This window comes from Arachis ipaensis, chromosome B5 (assembly GCF_059453495.1).
Source record: "Arachis ipaensis isolate K30076 ecotype BB chromosome B5, ASM5945349v1, whole genome shotgun sequence".
Lineage (NCBI taxonomy): Eukaryota > Viridiplantae > Streptophyta > Magnoliopsida > Fabales > Fabaceae > Arachis > Arachis ipaensis.
This window is the reverse complement of record NC_142440.1, coordinates 140,104,518-140,120,187: the sequence shown is the minus strand read 5'-3', so window position 1 is coordinate 140,120,187 and position 15,670 is coordinate 140,104,518. Positions and strand designations below refer to the sequence as shown.

General features: G+C 35.6%; 2 protein-coding genes across 2 annotated transcripts; one reads left to right on the top strand and one right to left on the bottom strand.

The window, feature by feature from the left end:
* Positions 1-2,150: 2,150 nt before the first annotated feature.
* LOC110267044 (uncharacterized) lies at positions 2,151-4,375 on the top strand. The gene is made up of 9 exons (XM_088488862.1): positions 2,151-2,211; positions 2,336-2,402; positions 2,481-2,964; positions 3,052-3,138; positions 3,263-3,391; positions 3,482-3,616; positions 3,752-3,864; positions 3,935-4,028; positions 4,114-4,375. The coding sequence occupies exons 3-9, from the start codon at positions 2,515-2,517 to the stop codon at positions 4,285-4,287; spliced, it is 1,182 nt and encodes a 393-aa protein (XP_088344988.1). The 5' UTR covers positions 2,151-2,211; positions 2,336-2,402; positions 2,481-2,514; the 3' UTR covers positions 4,288-4,375.
* Positions 4,376-10,419: 6,044 nt separating this feature from the next.
* Positions 10,420-12,130, bottom strand: LOC107642080 (uncharacterized). The gene is made up of 3 exons (XM_021102751.2): positions 11,988-12,130; positions 11,172-11,272; positions 10,420-10,555 (listed from the first exon to the last, which is right to left on the bottom strand). The coding sequence occupies exons 1-3, from the start codon at positions 12,096-12,098 to the stop codon at positions 10,420-10,422; spliced, it is 348 nt and encodes a 115-aa protein (XP_020958410.1). The 5' UTR covers positions 12,099-12,130.
* Positions 12,131-15,670: the final 3,540 nt, after the last annotated feature.

Here is a 15,670-nt window from a genome sequence, read left to right as displayed (position 1 = left end):
AGATGGCGTTCCTTTTGCCAACGACGATAAACAAAATATCGCCTGTGCACTTGGCCCCAATTTTTAAGATGGACGGCATATCGGAGAGAAACTGGGGGGGGGGCATGTTTTGACCTTCATGATCAAGGGCATCACAGACTACAAGGAGAAAAAGAAGAAGGCAATTGATGACTGCCTCTTTGCCCTGATGATAATTTACTTTCATCTTTCAAAAAACAAAGGCAAGAAGAGGGCTGAAAGACCACCGAAGCCCTGGATTGCCAACTGGACTAAGGAGCAGTTGGTGGAAAGAATGACTGCAGAAAGAGAGGAACTTTTGGTAAGTAAACATAATATGTTGGTTGTATTTTATTTACCTGAATGCTGCTAGCTAAAATATCTAATGTTTTAGGGGATTGTGAAGATGGCGGAGACAAGAGCAAGAGAAAAAATGAAAAAAAAAAGAAAAAAAAGAAAAAAAAACAAGAAATCAAAAAAACAAAAAAAGGAAGGCGAGTTCAACATCGTCTTCGGAGAAAGAAACTACTGACAGTGACACTTTTACCTCTGAGTCTGAGACTCAAGAAGACTCAGAGGATTCAGGAACAAAACACCGCAGAAAAAAGGGAAAAAAGTAAGTACCATACTTGGGTGTAATTTCTTTTTCGAGTTGGGTGTATTTTGTTGATCACGTTGGGTGTATGTAGTTTATTAAGCTGGGTGTATCTTGTGCATTCATTTGGGTGTATTTTTTAGTATGTTCTAAATAATATTTGTTTGTCTTCCAGAATGGACTCCAGAAAAAGAAAGAAGAGTCAAGAGGAGTCAGATTCTGATTCAGAATCTGAATCTGAATCAAGTGATGAGTAATGTCCTGAAATTATTACTCCTTTCTTTTGGCTTCATTATAAAGATTTTATTAACTTAACTGAAGTGTCTCTTATTAACTTATAGGAGCGAAGAAACATCACCGGTGGAGAAGGAAAAGAAAAAGACAAAAACATCACCAAAAAAGTAAGCACTTCTTTGGATAATATTCTGTGATAAAATTAATTTTTTATTTATGATTGGTACTCTTTTTTTTCCACCCAGAACACAACCAAAAAAGAAAAAAGTTGTTGTGGAGGATTCACCTCCTGAAGAAGATCAATACTTTGATGGGTACAGTACCTCGTAAGCTATATTACCGTCTATCATCGTAATTATTTTTGTTAACATCTTCTTTTATGAATGTAGTGAGAGATATGAAATATCAAGTGACGAACTGGATGAATGGCTAAGGCAAAACGTTGATAAATCTGCTGCAGAGGGGTATGTCTTGGTGGGGTGTCTACTTCAGATTTTGGTGTGTTTTGTATGCCTATAATTGTTTCTTGTTTCGCAGGGAGAACCAAGCTGACCTGCGATCGACAGAAGGTCGCTATGTGTCCTCTGAAACGTAAGAAGCTTTATTTAATAAAATCTTGTTATCATGATTTGGGTGTATTTTGTGGAACCATTTCGGTGTATTGTGTTGATCAAGTTGGGTGTATGTTGTTTATTAAGTTGGGATATTAAGTTTGTTGTGTTGGGTGTATATTGTCCATTCAGTTGGTTGTATCTTGTGCATTCATTTGAGTGTATTTTATACCTGTATCCTATTTTGTCTGAATAACATCAAATCTGTTTTAGAATACTGGCTGTGAACTTCGGAAGTGATGATCCTTCCTCTCAAGGACGCACAGAACAGAGTAGTGTAAACCAGCCATCACAGAGCATGTAATTTCTCTTTCAAATAACCGTTACTTTTGTTCTTCTATTACCCTTCTACTTCTAATTATGTATATATTTTTTTAGAAAAAAAAAGCCCTTTATTATTTTATTCAAGAAAAAAAAAGGCAGGAAAAAAAAGCAAAAACTGCAAGTATGTAAGTTCTCAAAAAACAAAGCCTGTCTTCTTTTTGAATTGTTCGGGTGTATTTTTTGACCTTCTTTGGGTGTATTTTAGGTTGAGTCCCGCTGATTCGAATATGATGGTTGTGAGGGAACAGACACCGTCGGATGCGCTTGCAATGTGAGTTTTCCAAGAATATTTAAACCTTATAACCTTATTATTTTCAAAAGCGTTGTTAACCCTTCTTTTTTCTTCTTGTTTAGAGTCCCGATTCAGGTTTTTGTGCCGGCATCCCAAACAACCACTGAGACAGATTTTGAACCAACCCCTATGCTACAGATTGAAGGGACTACAGAAACGTAAGAAATAGTATTGGGTGTATATTTGTTTAGAGTTTGGGTGTATATTTGCTAACAGTTTGGGTGTATATTATTCCTGATTAATTTCTTTTGACGTCATGATTAATTTTGTGTAACTGTGCAGCACTCCTGAAACCCCCCAAACAACTTCAAGAAACCACACCCACGCTTCCCCCAGCTCCAACTAAAATGTAAGTTCATCAGACTAAAATCAATCTTTGCTTATCATCCGTATATTCTTATTCTTATTCTTATACATGATGACGCAGTCATCCAGCCGCAGAAGACGCTGCTGCCCTGTTGATGATGGCACGAACAGCAACCTATGTTCCTAAAACAGATCCAGGGGTGCCATCATTCAGCCTTGGATTGACTGATTTAAGCCAGGAGGGGGCGTCAACGCAGGAGACAGAAAGGGCAAAATCTCTAGAAGCTGCAAATTTGATAGAACAATTGGACGATTTAGTCCAAAAAATAGCAAGCAGTGCGGCGAAGGAAAAAAACAAAAGTCCACAAATTCAGAGAGAGACTGGGGGAGAAAGTTCTGGAAAGTTTGAAACTCCTGGGGCAACAAATCAGATTACGGATGATATGAAACAAAAGTGCTACATTTGGGGGACGAGACTGAAGGAAGACGCAGATGGCAATACTAACGAGTATGAGGAGATGTGCACTCTCATTGCCCAAGATGAATACATTTTGATGAGAATGCACCTTGCATCCCTCCAGGCAAAAAGTGATATAGAATCTCAGGTAATATTAGAATAACATTAATGTTTTTACACCAAAGTCAACTGCCATGTTTATTAATGTAAAATTGATTTCGGCATATATTTCTAGATTGTATCTGCCATCTGCCTCATCCTCAACCAGAAAAATGAAAAGAGGTTTCAAGAACAAATATACTGTCTCCCCCCCGATATTGTGGTAAGTGTTACTTCTTCGATGTTTGGGTGTATTTTCTGTATTGAATTGGGTGTATTGTTTACGTTCGATTGGGTGTAAGTTGTGTATTTTCACTATTTCATTTCTTGTTTCGCAATTCTTGCAGAGCATGGCACTTTTGGATCACCCAGATGGGGAATTCATATCACTGAAAACGAATAAGGAATTCAGGGTGGAAGACTACCCGAGTTTTATTCCCTTCATAGATAGAAAAAAATTAACTTCGCATCTATATGTAAGTTTTCGTTTGCTAAATTTGTTAGTACGCTTATTTACTTATATGCCAAATAAAATAACGCACTGTTGAAATGTGACAATCCTTCAGATTTTTGCACCTGTTTGCCACTCGGGGCATTGGTGGTTATGGGTGATAAATACAACGAAGCGGAAATGTCATATACTTGACCCACTACACAAAAAAGCTCCAAGCGATGAGAGAAAGCAGATTAATAAATTCACTGTAAGTTGCCTCTGTCTTGTTTACTTTAATAGATAGGTCTATTTCGTTAGTTGTGTTGAGTGTATGTTGTCCATTCAGTTGGGTGTATCTTGTGCATTCAATCGGGTGTATTACTGATTTGTTTTGGTATTTAAGGGATATGTATTTTCAAGATTGAGAGCATATGCCGGCGGGGAACCTCTGCAGAAAGACGAGAAGGAGAAGGAAATTAAAGCATCATATGTTAAAATATCAGGCCAAAAAACAAGGTATAAATTTGTGACTCTGAACATTAAACTTTCGTAAATGAGATTTGTAATTTATTTTCTTCGTTTTCAGCTATGACTGCGCTATCTACGTTATGAAGTGGCTTGAGTTAATTGAGCCGGAAAACATTAAAAAGGGGAAGTATGAATGGGATAATTGGCCACAGGTAACTGTCTTTAGAACTATATAACTCTGTATTACTTTACTAAATTAATATTGCTGTTTAAACAGAATATACTTTTTAATTGTAGGAGGAGGTGGACCACTATAGAGTGGAGTATGCTTCCCGGATACTATTCAGTGAGATGAATAAACAGAGAGATCGGGCAATTAGAGAGAGTAGTGCTATAAGGCTGTCGAAGCCATCCTCTGTATTATTGAGTCCGTTTTGTCAGATAAATTCTGCTGATATAGAAACTGCGTAATCCAACTGCTGGGTAGTTTGTAAATTGAACAAATGATGTAAATATTTGCCATTTATCAACAACTTCTATTCCATGTATATTTTTTTCCATAGTTAAACTATCTGTACTGTTAAACTGTCTGTGCTGTATTCAAAAGCTGTATTACAGGTGGTAAAATATGAAGGAAAAAATCAAGACATATATAAACGCAAATTATAAACTGTTACACCCAACGCAAGTCTAATAATACACCCAAACTGTATGTGCTGTATTCAAAATGTATGAATTACATGTACTAAAATATGAAGAAAAACATCAAATCAAAATATACACCCATAACCTGCGAATTTTTACAGCTTTTGTTCTATATGTATCTATATATGTATCTATATGTAAATTGTCAATGAACAACGATACACCCAAAAGAACAGTGCTTTTACACCCATATTCTATAAAACTATACACCCAAAGAGTTATCCCCCGCTGCTGGTACCCTGAACTGATAATTCATAACGTGTCCTGATATTGGCTGGAATTTGAATGCACCGCTGATGCAGCATCAAACAGGTTTATCTGAATATAACACTCACACATTAGCTAAACTATTAACGAGAAAAATAAACTCAATCGCCACAAATTTAAAGAACATTACTTTTACCTCGCTTAAAACTTTCGTCTTCTTCTTCTTTGTGGCATTTGCGATCTGTTTCTCCAGCTTTGAACCTAGCCTATTTTTTGGACGTCCTCTTGTTCGAATCCTTGGTGGGCTTTGAAGCTCGTTAACGGATTCCAAGTTGGCGTCTTCGTGGGATAAAGAAGATGTCCCCTTCCTTTTGGCTTTTAATGATTCCATCTCGGCCATGACGTTATCGTACGCACGGTGCAGAATTGCAGTCAGCTCCTCCGATTCGGAGGCAAATTCGCAAATATTTTGCGAACGAAAAACCAATTGGTCGAACCTCTTGCTTCTTGGCTCCATTAGTGGCTCGTCGTGGCTGCTCTTGATGTGTGTGTGTCGCCTCTTTACCTTCTTGCTCCATCGTTCCAGTATATATCTAGGGGACACTTGGCTTACTTGTTCGAAGCTTAACACGCTTAGTGCGTGACGGCACAGTATCCCTCTCGACTCGAATAATAAGCATTGGCATTTTACCTCGGCTGCGACTGAGTCGTAAGTAACCACGAACTTGTTGAATATTGAGCTGGAAACTTGTTCTCCGACTTCGTATACTGAATAGCCTAGAGCGGAATTCGTTAATCTGGTGATGCAATTCGCCTTTCCTCTGAATTGCGCTTGGACTTCCCTAAACTTTGCATGAGTGTACGCATCTTGAAACTGAGCTTCAATGGAGGATTTGGTTGCACACGGTATGACCGTATGAAAATCTACAGCATCTGATTCTCTCTCTGCTTGCTCCCTGCTTCCGAGGCAATTATCGTATTGTTTGACGAACTGAACAAGCGAGCTGTTCCGGGTGATATACTTGTTAAAAAATGAATGCATGCTCTCGCTCCTTTGTGTGCTTCTCATCCCTGCCCAGAAGTGGTGATCCAGATAGATAGGAACCCATATGTGACGGTCTTCGTACAGATCTGCATAATACACCCAAACACAGACTCTAAATACCCCCGAAAGAACATGCAATATACACCTCTGCTGCAGATTTTAAAAAGACATTACCTGAAAGCCACTTGTTGTCCGCAAGACCAAAATTCAGCAGAAAATCATTCCAATTCCTATCGAATGAGTCTTTGCTATGAGAGTTCCAAACAACTTGGCTCATTTCTTGTTCAATATCGGCATGTCCCTTGTACCCGTTTAATTTGTTTGGAATCTTCTTCATGATGTGCCAAATACACCAACGGTGAATTGTCGTTGGCATACAGGCCTCTAAAGCCCTTTTCATTGATGCGCACTGATCGGTGAGAAACCCTTTCGGAGCGTTTCCTCCCATGCAACGAAGCCAGCATTGAAATAACCATTTGAATGATTCAATTTCTTCGTTCTTCATCAAAGAGCATCCGAGAAGTATTGACTGACCGTGGTGATTCACCCCGACAAAAGAACCACAGACCAAATTATACCTGAAACAAATTACCATAGTCCAGAATGCAAAATCATTAGGTACACCCCAACAAATGCTTCGTATACACCCAATGGAACAGCCAATATACACCTCTGCTGCGGATTCGTAAAAATACATTAATTTAGCATCATAAACAGGGGTAGTTTGTTACCTGTTTGTATTGTAGGTGGTGTCGAATGAAATGACGTCTCCGAAATACTCAAAGGCAGCTCTGCTTCTTGCATCGGCCCAAAAAGCCAGCTTAATCGATTGATCCTCTTCGAGTTGGAGCTCAAAAAAGAAATTTTGATTCTTCTCTTTCATTCTTAACAAATATTTTCCGAATTCCTTTGCATCTTCTTGTTCGGAAACATTCCGCACTTCCCTGGTAATATAATTCCTCACATCCTTTTCGATAAAATTTAACTCACGGTGACCCCCGGCAGCCGCAACAAATGATTGGTATGTTTTGCTTGGTCTGATACCAGCCTCCTCGTTATTCTCTATTGTACGATGAATGGACATGCTTAGTTCCCTGTGCTGTTTGAGCATCTTTGCTTTGCTTGGACAGCAGGGGTGTGAATGATCGAGCACAACCTTTGAAATGATCCAAGCACCGACATCCTTCAATGTGTGTATATAAATTCTTGCAGGACAGTTTAAACCGGCTGTCGGATTGGTCTTCTCGGTCGGAGATATTTTAGATTTCCATTTTCCCTCTCTGCTACATGTAATCAGTTGATTCTTAATCTCGTTTCCCTTCCTATTTGTGCACCGAACTCTTGTAGAGAAACCTGCAGCCTTGGCGTAGTTCCTGTAAAATTTTCCAGCATCTTCAAGGGTGGTAAAGGTCATTCCAACCTTCGGAACAAGCTCGTCATCAACAACCGAGAGAGGCTGCACAATACACCGTGTCAGAAACTGTGAATACACCCATAGATATGATTCAAATACACCCAATCATGCCTAATATGATACACCCGAACCGCAACAACTCAAGTACACAATGACCTTTAAAGCCATAAACTGTAAATACACAGGCTGCAGAATACACCATGTCAAAAACTAAAAACACACCCAATCATGTCTGATATAATACACCTGAACAACAACAACTCAATTAAAATAACAAAACCAGTAGTGTAGATACACCCACACTTCTAGCAAAAATACACCCAAAAAAAGACCTGATCTACACCCAAGCGTCTGCTATAAATTCCAGGTAATTAATCACAACTAATACATTGAATCGACAGATTCATGTTAACGTGTTAGTTTCACAGTCAATGTTCAGCAATTTTTCAACTACACAATGCTATACAAATTACTGAAAGAAAATTCATTATGTAAATCAAACCTCAGGAACTTTGTTAGATTCAAATTCATAATCCACTTCGCCTGGATTCAGCTGACAATCTGAGGTTGAATGATCCATTATCTTCAAAACGAGTTCAAACTTTGATTTCAGAAAACAACAAATCAAAATAGAAAACGAAGCTCGAGTTGCAGAGAGAGAAAAAAGTAACGTAAACGAAGAACATACCAGTGAGAAAAGGAGAGGAAAAGAACGATGGAGAAGAACGAGGGAAGACGCGCGAGAATAAAAACAACCAAATCTCAAAATAACGAAAACGAAGAAGGAAACAAATATTTTAAATTTGGTAGTTAGATATACGTGGGATCTTATATAGCGCGTGTAATCAACGTATGTGGAGCAGCGCGTATTTTAGTTTTATTGTTTAATGAACTTGTAAAGCATACAAGCCCTAATGGCTTGTATGCAGAGCTTTTCCGAATAAATTATTGAATAAATTGATGAGAAATAATTCAGTAATTTGACTGTAACAGAAAAATAGTAAGGATACCAAAGAGTTTTCTCACTAGCCTACTAATTTGTATGTTATGCTTTTATCTTGTTCTTACCTTTAAAAAAAGGTATGTAGCAAGTTACGATTGAGCCATTAACCTAATAGTATCATAAATATTATTCTTTTTTATTTTTTGAAAGTGACACAATTACTAATACTATTTTTTTCTGAGTTTTTTAAGGTGAAACATAGTTATTAATCTTTTCGCTATGGTCATCAGCATAAAGACAAATAATTTGGTCACAAAATATTTTTCATGTCTAAGGTAGAATTTAAAGTTAAACCACTGACTTTATAGTCAAGCAATCAAATGATGAAATATTGACTTTATAGTCAAGGAATCAAATGATAAAATACGAAACGATACTAACGTAATTAAATCACAAATAGTATAATCACGCCTAAGACGCTTAACAATGTGATGCACAAACAGCTATTTTTGTGGCACCGGATTTGATGGTCCCAGAACGTTTGGACCATTAAATTGTCCCATAACAAAACATATTCTTTAAGTTTTTTAATAACTGCTAAATAGTTATTTTCTAATTTTAATTACAAATTAACCTCATATATTTTATTTAATTATAAAATTATTTTTTATTTTATAAATTATTATTTTATCATTCATCTATTATGTTTATTAACAATAAAAAAACAAAAACAATAATGAATTAGATTTTCCATTGATCATAATAACTTTTTGATAAGTGAGAATCGTTAAATAACAATTTAATAAAATCATTTAATAACTACACCTGAATTTTCAACTAACTTTATAGTATAATTTTTTTAAAAAAAGAAATTTAATTACTGAGATGCATTAACAGAAAAGTAAGCTTTAAATTTTATAGCGAAGACGACGAAACGCAGGTCGCCAGGTCCTACTTGCTAGAAAGAAATGACGTAAAACAGAGTTCGTTGTTTCTTGTTCCACTCTGAAAACTCACTCACTCCGCATTTCTCTTGTGCATGCATTGTACGGAAACAAGTTCTTTCATTCATCATGTATCATCATCAACATTCACACACTGGTATGATTATACATTCTTATATGTTCATCAACAAAAACACAATGATCATACCAATTAATTGGATGCAGATAAAACTTATTTACAATCAGATTTGATTTCAATCGATTGAATTTTCATACCAATAGATTGAATTGGAACATGCCATTAATCACATAGAAAATTCAAAACATAACCAATCGATTGAATTCTCATAACCAATCGATTGAAATAATTAAACCCAGATTGCTTTGATGAGTTCAATCGATTGGGTAATAAGCCCAATCGATTGATTTTTTGGCAAACGCCTTGCAACTTTCAATCGATTATTTTGTGATAACAACCTGTAGTCCAATCGATTGAGTTTTGGGAAACCTGAAATTCAATCGATTGTTTTGTTAATCCAATCGATTGATTTTCAAAGAAACACGATTTCACAGTCCTGAACGAACGTCATGGATCAAATATAATTTTTTAATCGATTGGGATAGCCAAAAAGTTATTACGATCAATGGAAGATCTAATTCGTTATTGTTTTTGTTTTTGATTGTTAATAAACATAATAGATTAATGATAAAATAATAATTTATAAAATAAAAAATAATTTTTATGATTAAATAAAATATATGGGGTTAATTTGTAATTAAAATTAGATAAGGACTATTTATCAGTTATTAAAAAACTTAAAAAACATGTTTTGTTACGGGACCATTTAATGGTCCAAACGTTCTGGGACTATCGAATCTGGTACCTACTTTTGTATCGCTTATAATAAGTGAAGTACTTGTCCATATAATTGTCTTGTGAATTGCGACATGTAATAATGTTTGGGTTAAAATCTAAATTTCAACACCCACTTACTTGAAACATTCTTTTTTAACTCATGTTTGTTACCTCCCCGTATTTTTTGCTTCATAAATATGTAACACAAAATTATATTAATAAATTTTTGTGCTGAATTTTAATGAGATAAGTCTTAATGTAGTCCCTGAAGTTGCACTCGAGCCTGATAATAGTCCTTGAACTTAAAAGTTACCCATATTCATCCCTGAAGTTGCACTCCGGGACTCAAACTTGTCCTTCCAGCAATTTCTGCCCACCTGGCACTACCGGAAAGTTGAGTTGGCAGGTTTCGTGACACGTGGGTATTACAATGGCTAGCTGATATGGCAGAGTAAACTGTCCGGAATCAATTTGGTCCCTCAAATCAAGTTAAAACCCTAATCCCCAATTTTGAAGCCCATAGCACTCTGTCTTCTCTTCTCTTCGTTTCTCTATTCTTGTCTTTCCCACAGCGCTCTGCTCAGAATAATTGCTGCTTTCATTTGCTATAGTATAATCCCTAACACTGTATGTAGAAAAATCAAAGCACCAGATCATGACATAACCGTAAATTCACAAGAAGTACGATTAACCATAGAAAATTTTAATTTTCACAACATATCCGACTTCACCCAGAAAGAAAAGCTGATAATCTTTGAGCAACAAAACTCAATACACACAAGCTTAAAATTTGCAGCATAGAACGAATATACAAAATATTTCTGGTGATTTTTTTATTCCCTTAACTATTCTATCTTAATATTTGATGTGACAAAGAAAGGAATAGGGAAAAAGAGTAAAAGTTGACAATACAAAGTACAAACTTTAATTTCAAAAGGTTTTCAAATCACAATTCAGTACTTCAGTTTTTACTAAAAATCATGTATGATTTTTTGCCCCCACTATAGCCATTATATTTTAGTTTCTGGTCTTCCTCTATCAAGAATGAAAATTCTATTTAATTAAAAAGAGTAATAAAATAAGTCATCAATAAATAGAAGCTCCAAACTCCAACACAGCCCAATTCGACATGAACAAAGAAAACCAGGTTGGTCAGTTACAAAAATTTTAATTTTGCAATGCAGCAAATGAAAGAAAAATCTTGAAGAATTTATAGCTTGAAGGGGAAAAAAGAGGCTTACCAAATCTCAAGGTGTGCAGGGTCATAAGACCCTTCCTTCAAGGCATCAATGAGTAACTTCTCATTCATGACGAGGCACTTTACCAGCACTTTATTTGAAACCTTTTTTGGATTGACATAAACAAAGACATATTCTTGGTCAAGTTGGTTCCAGTTCTCTACAGACACCTCCTCTACACACAATCACAAACCACGTATTAAAAATGATCAGTAAATGCTAATTATAAGCTTCAAGCTGCATATATCAATTTGCTACATCTTCTCTTGATACCACAAGGTATCTTCTAACTTCAGCTTAATTGACTTGATCCTCATATTAGATTGCATATCATAATCCTTCGTCTAGTATAGAAGCCCAAGGATAGTGCAATTTTCTGGCATGAATTGCCATTATTTGTGGTTATCATGGTTCATTAACAGCTACCACCTTAGAAAGCTCAAATTTACTTTATAATCTAAATAATGAACCTCTGTAATTCACTCAATCAATCACATATCAGTATTTGATGGTTTTCAATAAATCATCAACTCAAGAACAAATAATCCTATAAAACTCTCTTACACCGATTAGATAAAAATTGTTCTACATAGCTAGTGCTACAAACTTAGGGCACGTTTCGTTTCCCTTTTTACTTTCTATGTTTTCTGGTTCTTGCAAAGAAAGAAGTGAAAATAGAAAACAGAATTTTCAATTGTTTTCACTAAAGAAGAGTGATAATTAATGATATTTGGATATTTCACATAAAATATATCGAAATTAAATGATTTCGTTAAAGAAAAAAGAGAGAACAAAATGAGGAATTAGTGAAAGTGTTACCAGTGGAGGGATGTGAGAGGGCGTCATCGAAGAGGGCTTGGGGGCCGGTGGCGGTGAGAAGGTAGCCGGAAGAGAGGAAGGTGGCGTGAACGACAATCGCACAGACACCATTGATGAGTGTAGTGGAGAAGAAGAGACCTCTGTGTTTGTGTTGTGATTTGAGAGGAGGGAGACAATTCGTTAGGGTAACGTTGAGGAAGGGGGTTTTTAGCGTGAAATGACGTTGTTTCATGTCATTTTGGCGCCACAGCAAATACTACGTCGTTTCTGTTATGCCAACGTGTCAGGAAAGAGGCCAACTCAGCTTTCCAGTTGCGCCAGGTGTCCAGAAATTACCGGAAGGACGAGTTTGAGTCCCGGAGTGCAAGTTTGGGGATGACTCTGAGAAACTTTTAAGTTCAGGGACTACTATGAGGCTCGAGTGCAACTTTAGGGACTATATTGAAGCTTATCTCGAATTTTAATATCACATATAGGCCTTGGATTCTGAATTATTTGAGAGTACTTGCAAGGATCAATTTCACTTTATCCTGAGTTTTTTTTATTTAATTAATAAATTCTAAGTCATGGTTAAAAGTCAAAACAGAATAAACCGTTCTTTATTTGTATTGCTAAAAATGTTTTTCCTTTCATGGATGTTGGCCCTCAAACACGAATTGTTAAAATACATTAAGCATTCGGTACTAAAAGAATTATGCTGGAGACTAAGTATGATTTGGTACTGTTTGATTTTTTATTTATATATATTTTGTTATCTTAGTTGCATTTAAAAGCTATATATTTGAAAAAAAAAATACATTTGATATTTTCAATTAGAAAATGAATAAAGTTAAAAATATGGTTCGAAATAATCTTCATTTCGCATAATAGGGGAAAAAAAGAAATAAAAATAAATTGATTTTAAGAAAAATAAATTATTGGATAAATTGATGAGAAATAATTCAGTAATTTGATTGTAAAAGAAAAATAGTAAGGATATCAAAGAGTTTTCTACTAGCCTACTAATTTGTATGTTATGCTTTTATCTTGTTCTTACCTTTAAAAAAAGTATGAAGCAAGTTACGATTTTGCCATTAACCTAATAAAATCATAAATACTATTCTTTTTTCTTTTTTGAAAGTGACACAATTACTAATCCTATTTTTTTGAGTTTTTTAGGGTGAAATATAGTTATTAATCTTTTGCTACGGTCATCAGCATAAAGACAAATAATTTGGTCACAAAATGTTTTTCATGTCTAAGGTAGAATTTAAACTATTGACTTTATAGTCAAGGAACCAAATGATGAAATACGAAACCATACCAACATAATTAGATTTAATTAGATCACGAATAGTATAATCACGCCTAAGACACTTAACAATGTGATGCTGATGCACAAATAGCTACTTTTGTATTGCTTATAATAAGTGAAGGCTTTGTCCATGTAATTGTCTTGTGAATTGCAACTTGTAACAATGTTTGGGTTAAAATCTAAATTCCAACACCCACTTAGTTGAAACAATTTTTTTTAGCTCGTGTTTGTTACCTCCACGTATTTTTTGCTTCATAAATATATAACACAAAATAATACTAATAAATTTTTGCGCTGAATTTCAATATCACATATAGGCCTTGGATTCTGAATTAGTACTTGCAAGGATCAATTTCACATCAACCTGAGTTTTTTTTTTAATTTAATTAATAAATTCTAAGCCATGGTTAAAAGTCAAGACAGAAAAAACTGTTTTTTATTGGTATTGCTAAAAATGTTTTTCCTTTCATGGATGTTGGCCCTCAAACACGAATTGTTAAAATGCATTAAGCATTCGGTATTAACATCTTCATGAACCACCTAGCATCCTTTTTCTCAATGAGTTTAATAAATTTTCAAACACTTTCCTCTTCTTCGACTGTTATATAATGCTCTCTGGATGAAACTGCACCCTTGTCATTGTGAAGAACTCAAACTTTGGCATAGAATTGTCATTTAATAAAGACATCTACTCTAATAAAGATGTCAAAAACTTCTCATAAAGATATTTGATTAAATTTTAACTTATTTCTATAGCCATACTTTAAATAAAGATAATACTTTCATAACATACTAAAATCAAACTTTATAATCCACTATATGGCTAAACAGAAGCATCCTGACATGAAGATAATTTATGATGGTTATCAGTGGCTAAGAGAAGCGGGGTGGATCTTAGCTCCTTTTTTTGCTGTGTGTTACTTTCTGCCTTTTAATAGCTTTAGGAGATTTTTCTTGTTTTTGTCTCGTAACCAGCCAAGAGATATTTTTCAATTTTATCTCCTGCGAACAGAAATTGAAATGGAGTAGGAGAGAAAGAGAGAATCACACCAAGAAGTATCCTGGTTCAGCTGCTAAGTGCAATGCAGCCTACATCTAGTCTCCATCACAACAATGATGGAATTTCACTATAATCATCTTGATTACAGACACCAATTCTCCCTAGGAACTACCCTTCCTATCCGGGACAAGTCCAGAATCTATCCCCAATCCTGAACTTGACTTGGTAACCCACCAAGCTTTCAACTGCTAAGTGCTAACCCAACTTGCAAGGGGATTCCCACAGAATCATGATACACAACACAGATGTACAAAGGACCTCTAAGACATCTATGGCTTTTTCTTTAATTTTGTACCCTCTACCTTTTTCCGCTTACTGGCTTTTTCTTACAAACCTCACACTGTTTGACTTTTTCACCATGAGACTCAAGACAGACAAAACTAAAAAAAATACAAAATGAAACACATTGAAGGAGAAAAACTTCTGTTAGCTTAGGTTGTAAACCCCAATTAATTAGTAAATAATTAGTCAGTAAATTAGTTTTTAATAAGAAAGATTAGAAATGCGAATATTGTATCAAATTAGGATAGAGCTCATCGAAACGAGAATTTTGACACCAATTTTGAGAAAATCGGTCCAAGATTGGACCGAACCGGTTGAACCAGATCCGAACCGGGCTGTCGGTCCAACCGGACCAGCCCTTTTATATAAGGCCGAAAGCCCCTTTCTTCCCCATTTCACCTGCAAGCAGCGTGAAAGCTTCAGGGAGGAGAAAACACATCCAACCCTTACGTCACTTTTCAAAATCCCGTAACTTCTCCGTCCGAGCTCCAATCGTCGCACCGTTTGCGGCCACACGTTCACCGCGTCGAGCTCTACGTTTCTACCGGAACAATTTTATTGGTAACTTGTTTAATCACTTCCAGCCCTCTTTTCCCCCAATTTTCGAGTTTTTAATGGGAAGGTTGAATTTCTTTGATTTCTGATGTTTTAAGATCCAAATAGCTTGAGGAAAATGTTCACTCTTGCTTATGTGAAGCTTGGGTAAGGTGAGGATACGATAATTCTATTTTATTTTCATTGAATTTGAGCTTTGAGTATTAAATTGGATATATATGTGTTATGAATGTGTATTAGGTTGTGAATAGATAATTGGAGCTTAAAATTGTGAATACTGGAACTTGGAGGAAGCGGATTAGTTGAGTTTTGAGGGGCTGTCTTGGTTTTGAATAAATAGCTTTGGTCGTTACGTGGAAATCGGCCAAGGTATGGTTTAGGTTTCTTGCATTTAATATATAATGTTCTGTGAAAACTTAGGCTAGACGACCATAGGATAAGTTGGAATGCAGGTGTATGTTTAATGTTTAGTAATTTGTCGATGAATATATT

Bases quoted from the DNA above. Each gene is read 5' to 3' on its own strand.
- LOC110267044 (XM_088488862.1), top strand. From the start codon at position 2,515: ATGATGGCACGAACAGCAACCTATGTTCCTAAAACAGATCCAGGGGTG. The intron at 2,965-3,051 runs GTAATATTAGAA...ATATATTTCTAG, and splicing joins AAAGTGATATAGAATCTCAG to ATTGTATCTGCCATCTGCCT. The intron at 4,029-4,113 runs GTAACTGTCTTT...TTTTAATTGTAG, and splicing joins AATGGGATAATTGGCCACAG to GAGGAGGTGGACCACTATAG.
- LOC107642080 (XM_021102751.2), bottom strand. From the start codon at position 12,098: ATGGTGTCTGTGCGATTGTCGTTCACGCCACCTTCCTCTCTTCCGGCT. The intron at 11,273-11,987 runs GTAACACTTTCA...AATCCAAAAAAG, and splicing joins CCTCTCACATCCCTCCACTG to GTTTCAAATAAAGTGCTGGT. The intron at 10,556-11,171 runs GTAAGCCTCTTT...TTCTACATACAG, and splicing joins CCTGCACACCTTGAGATTTG to TGTTAGGGATTATACTATAG.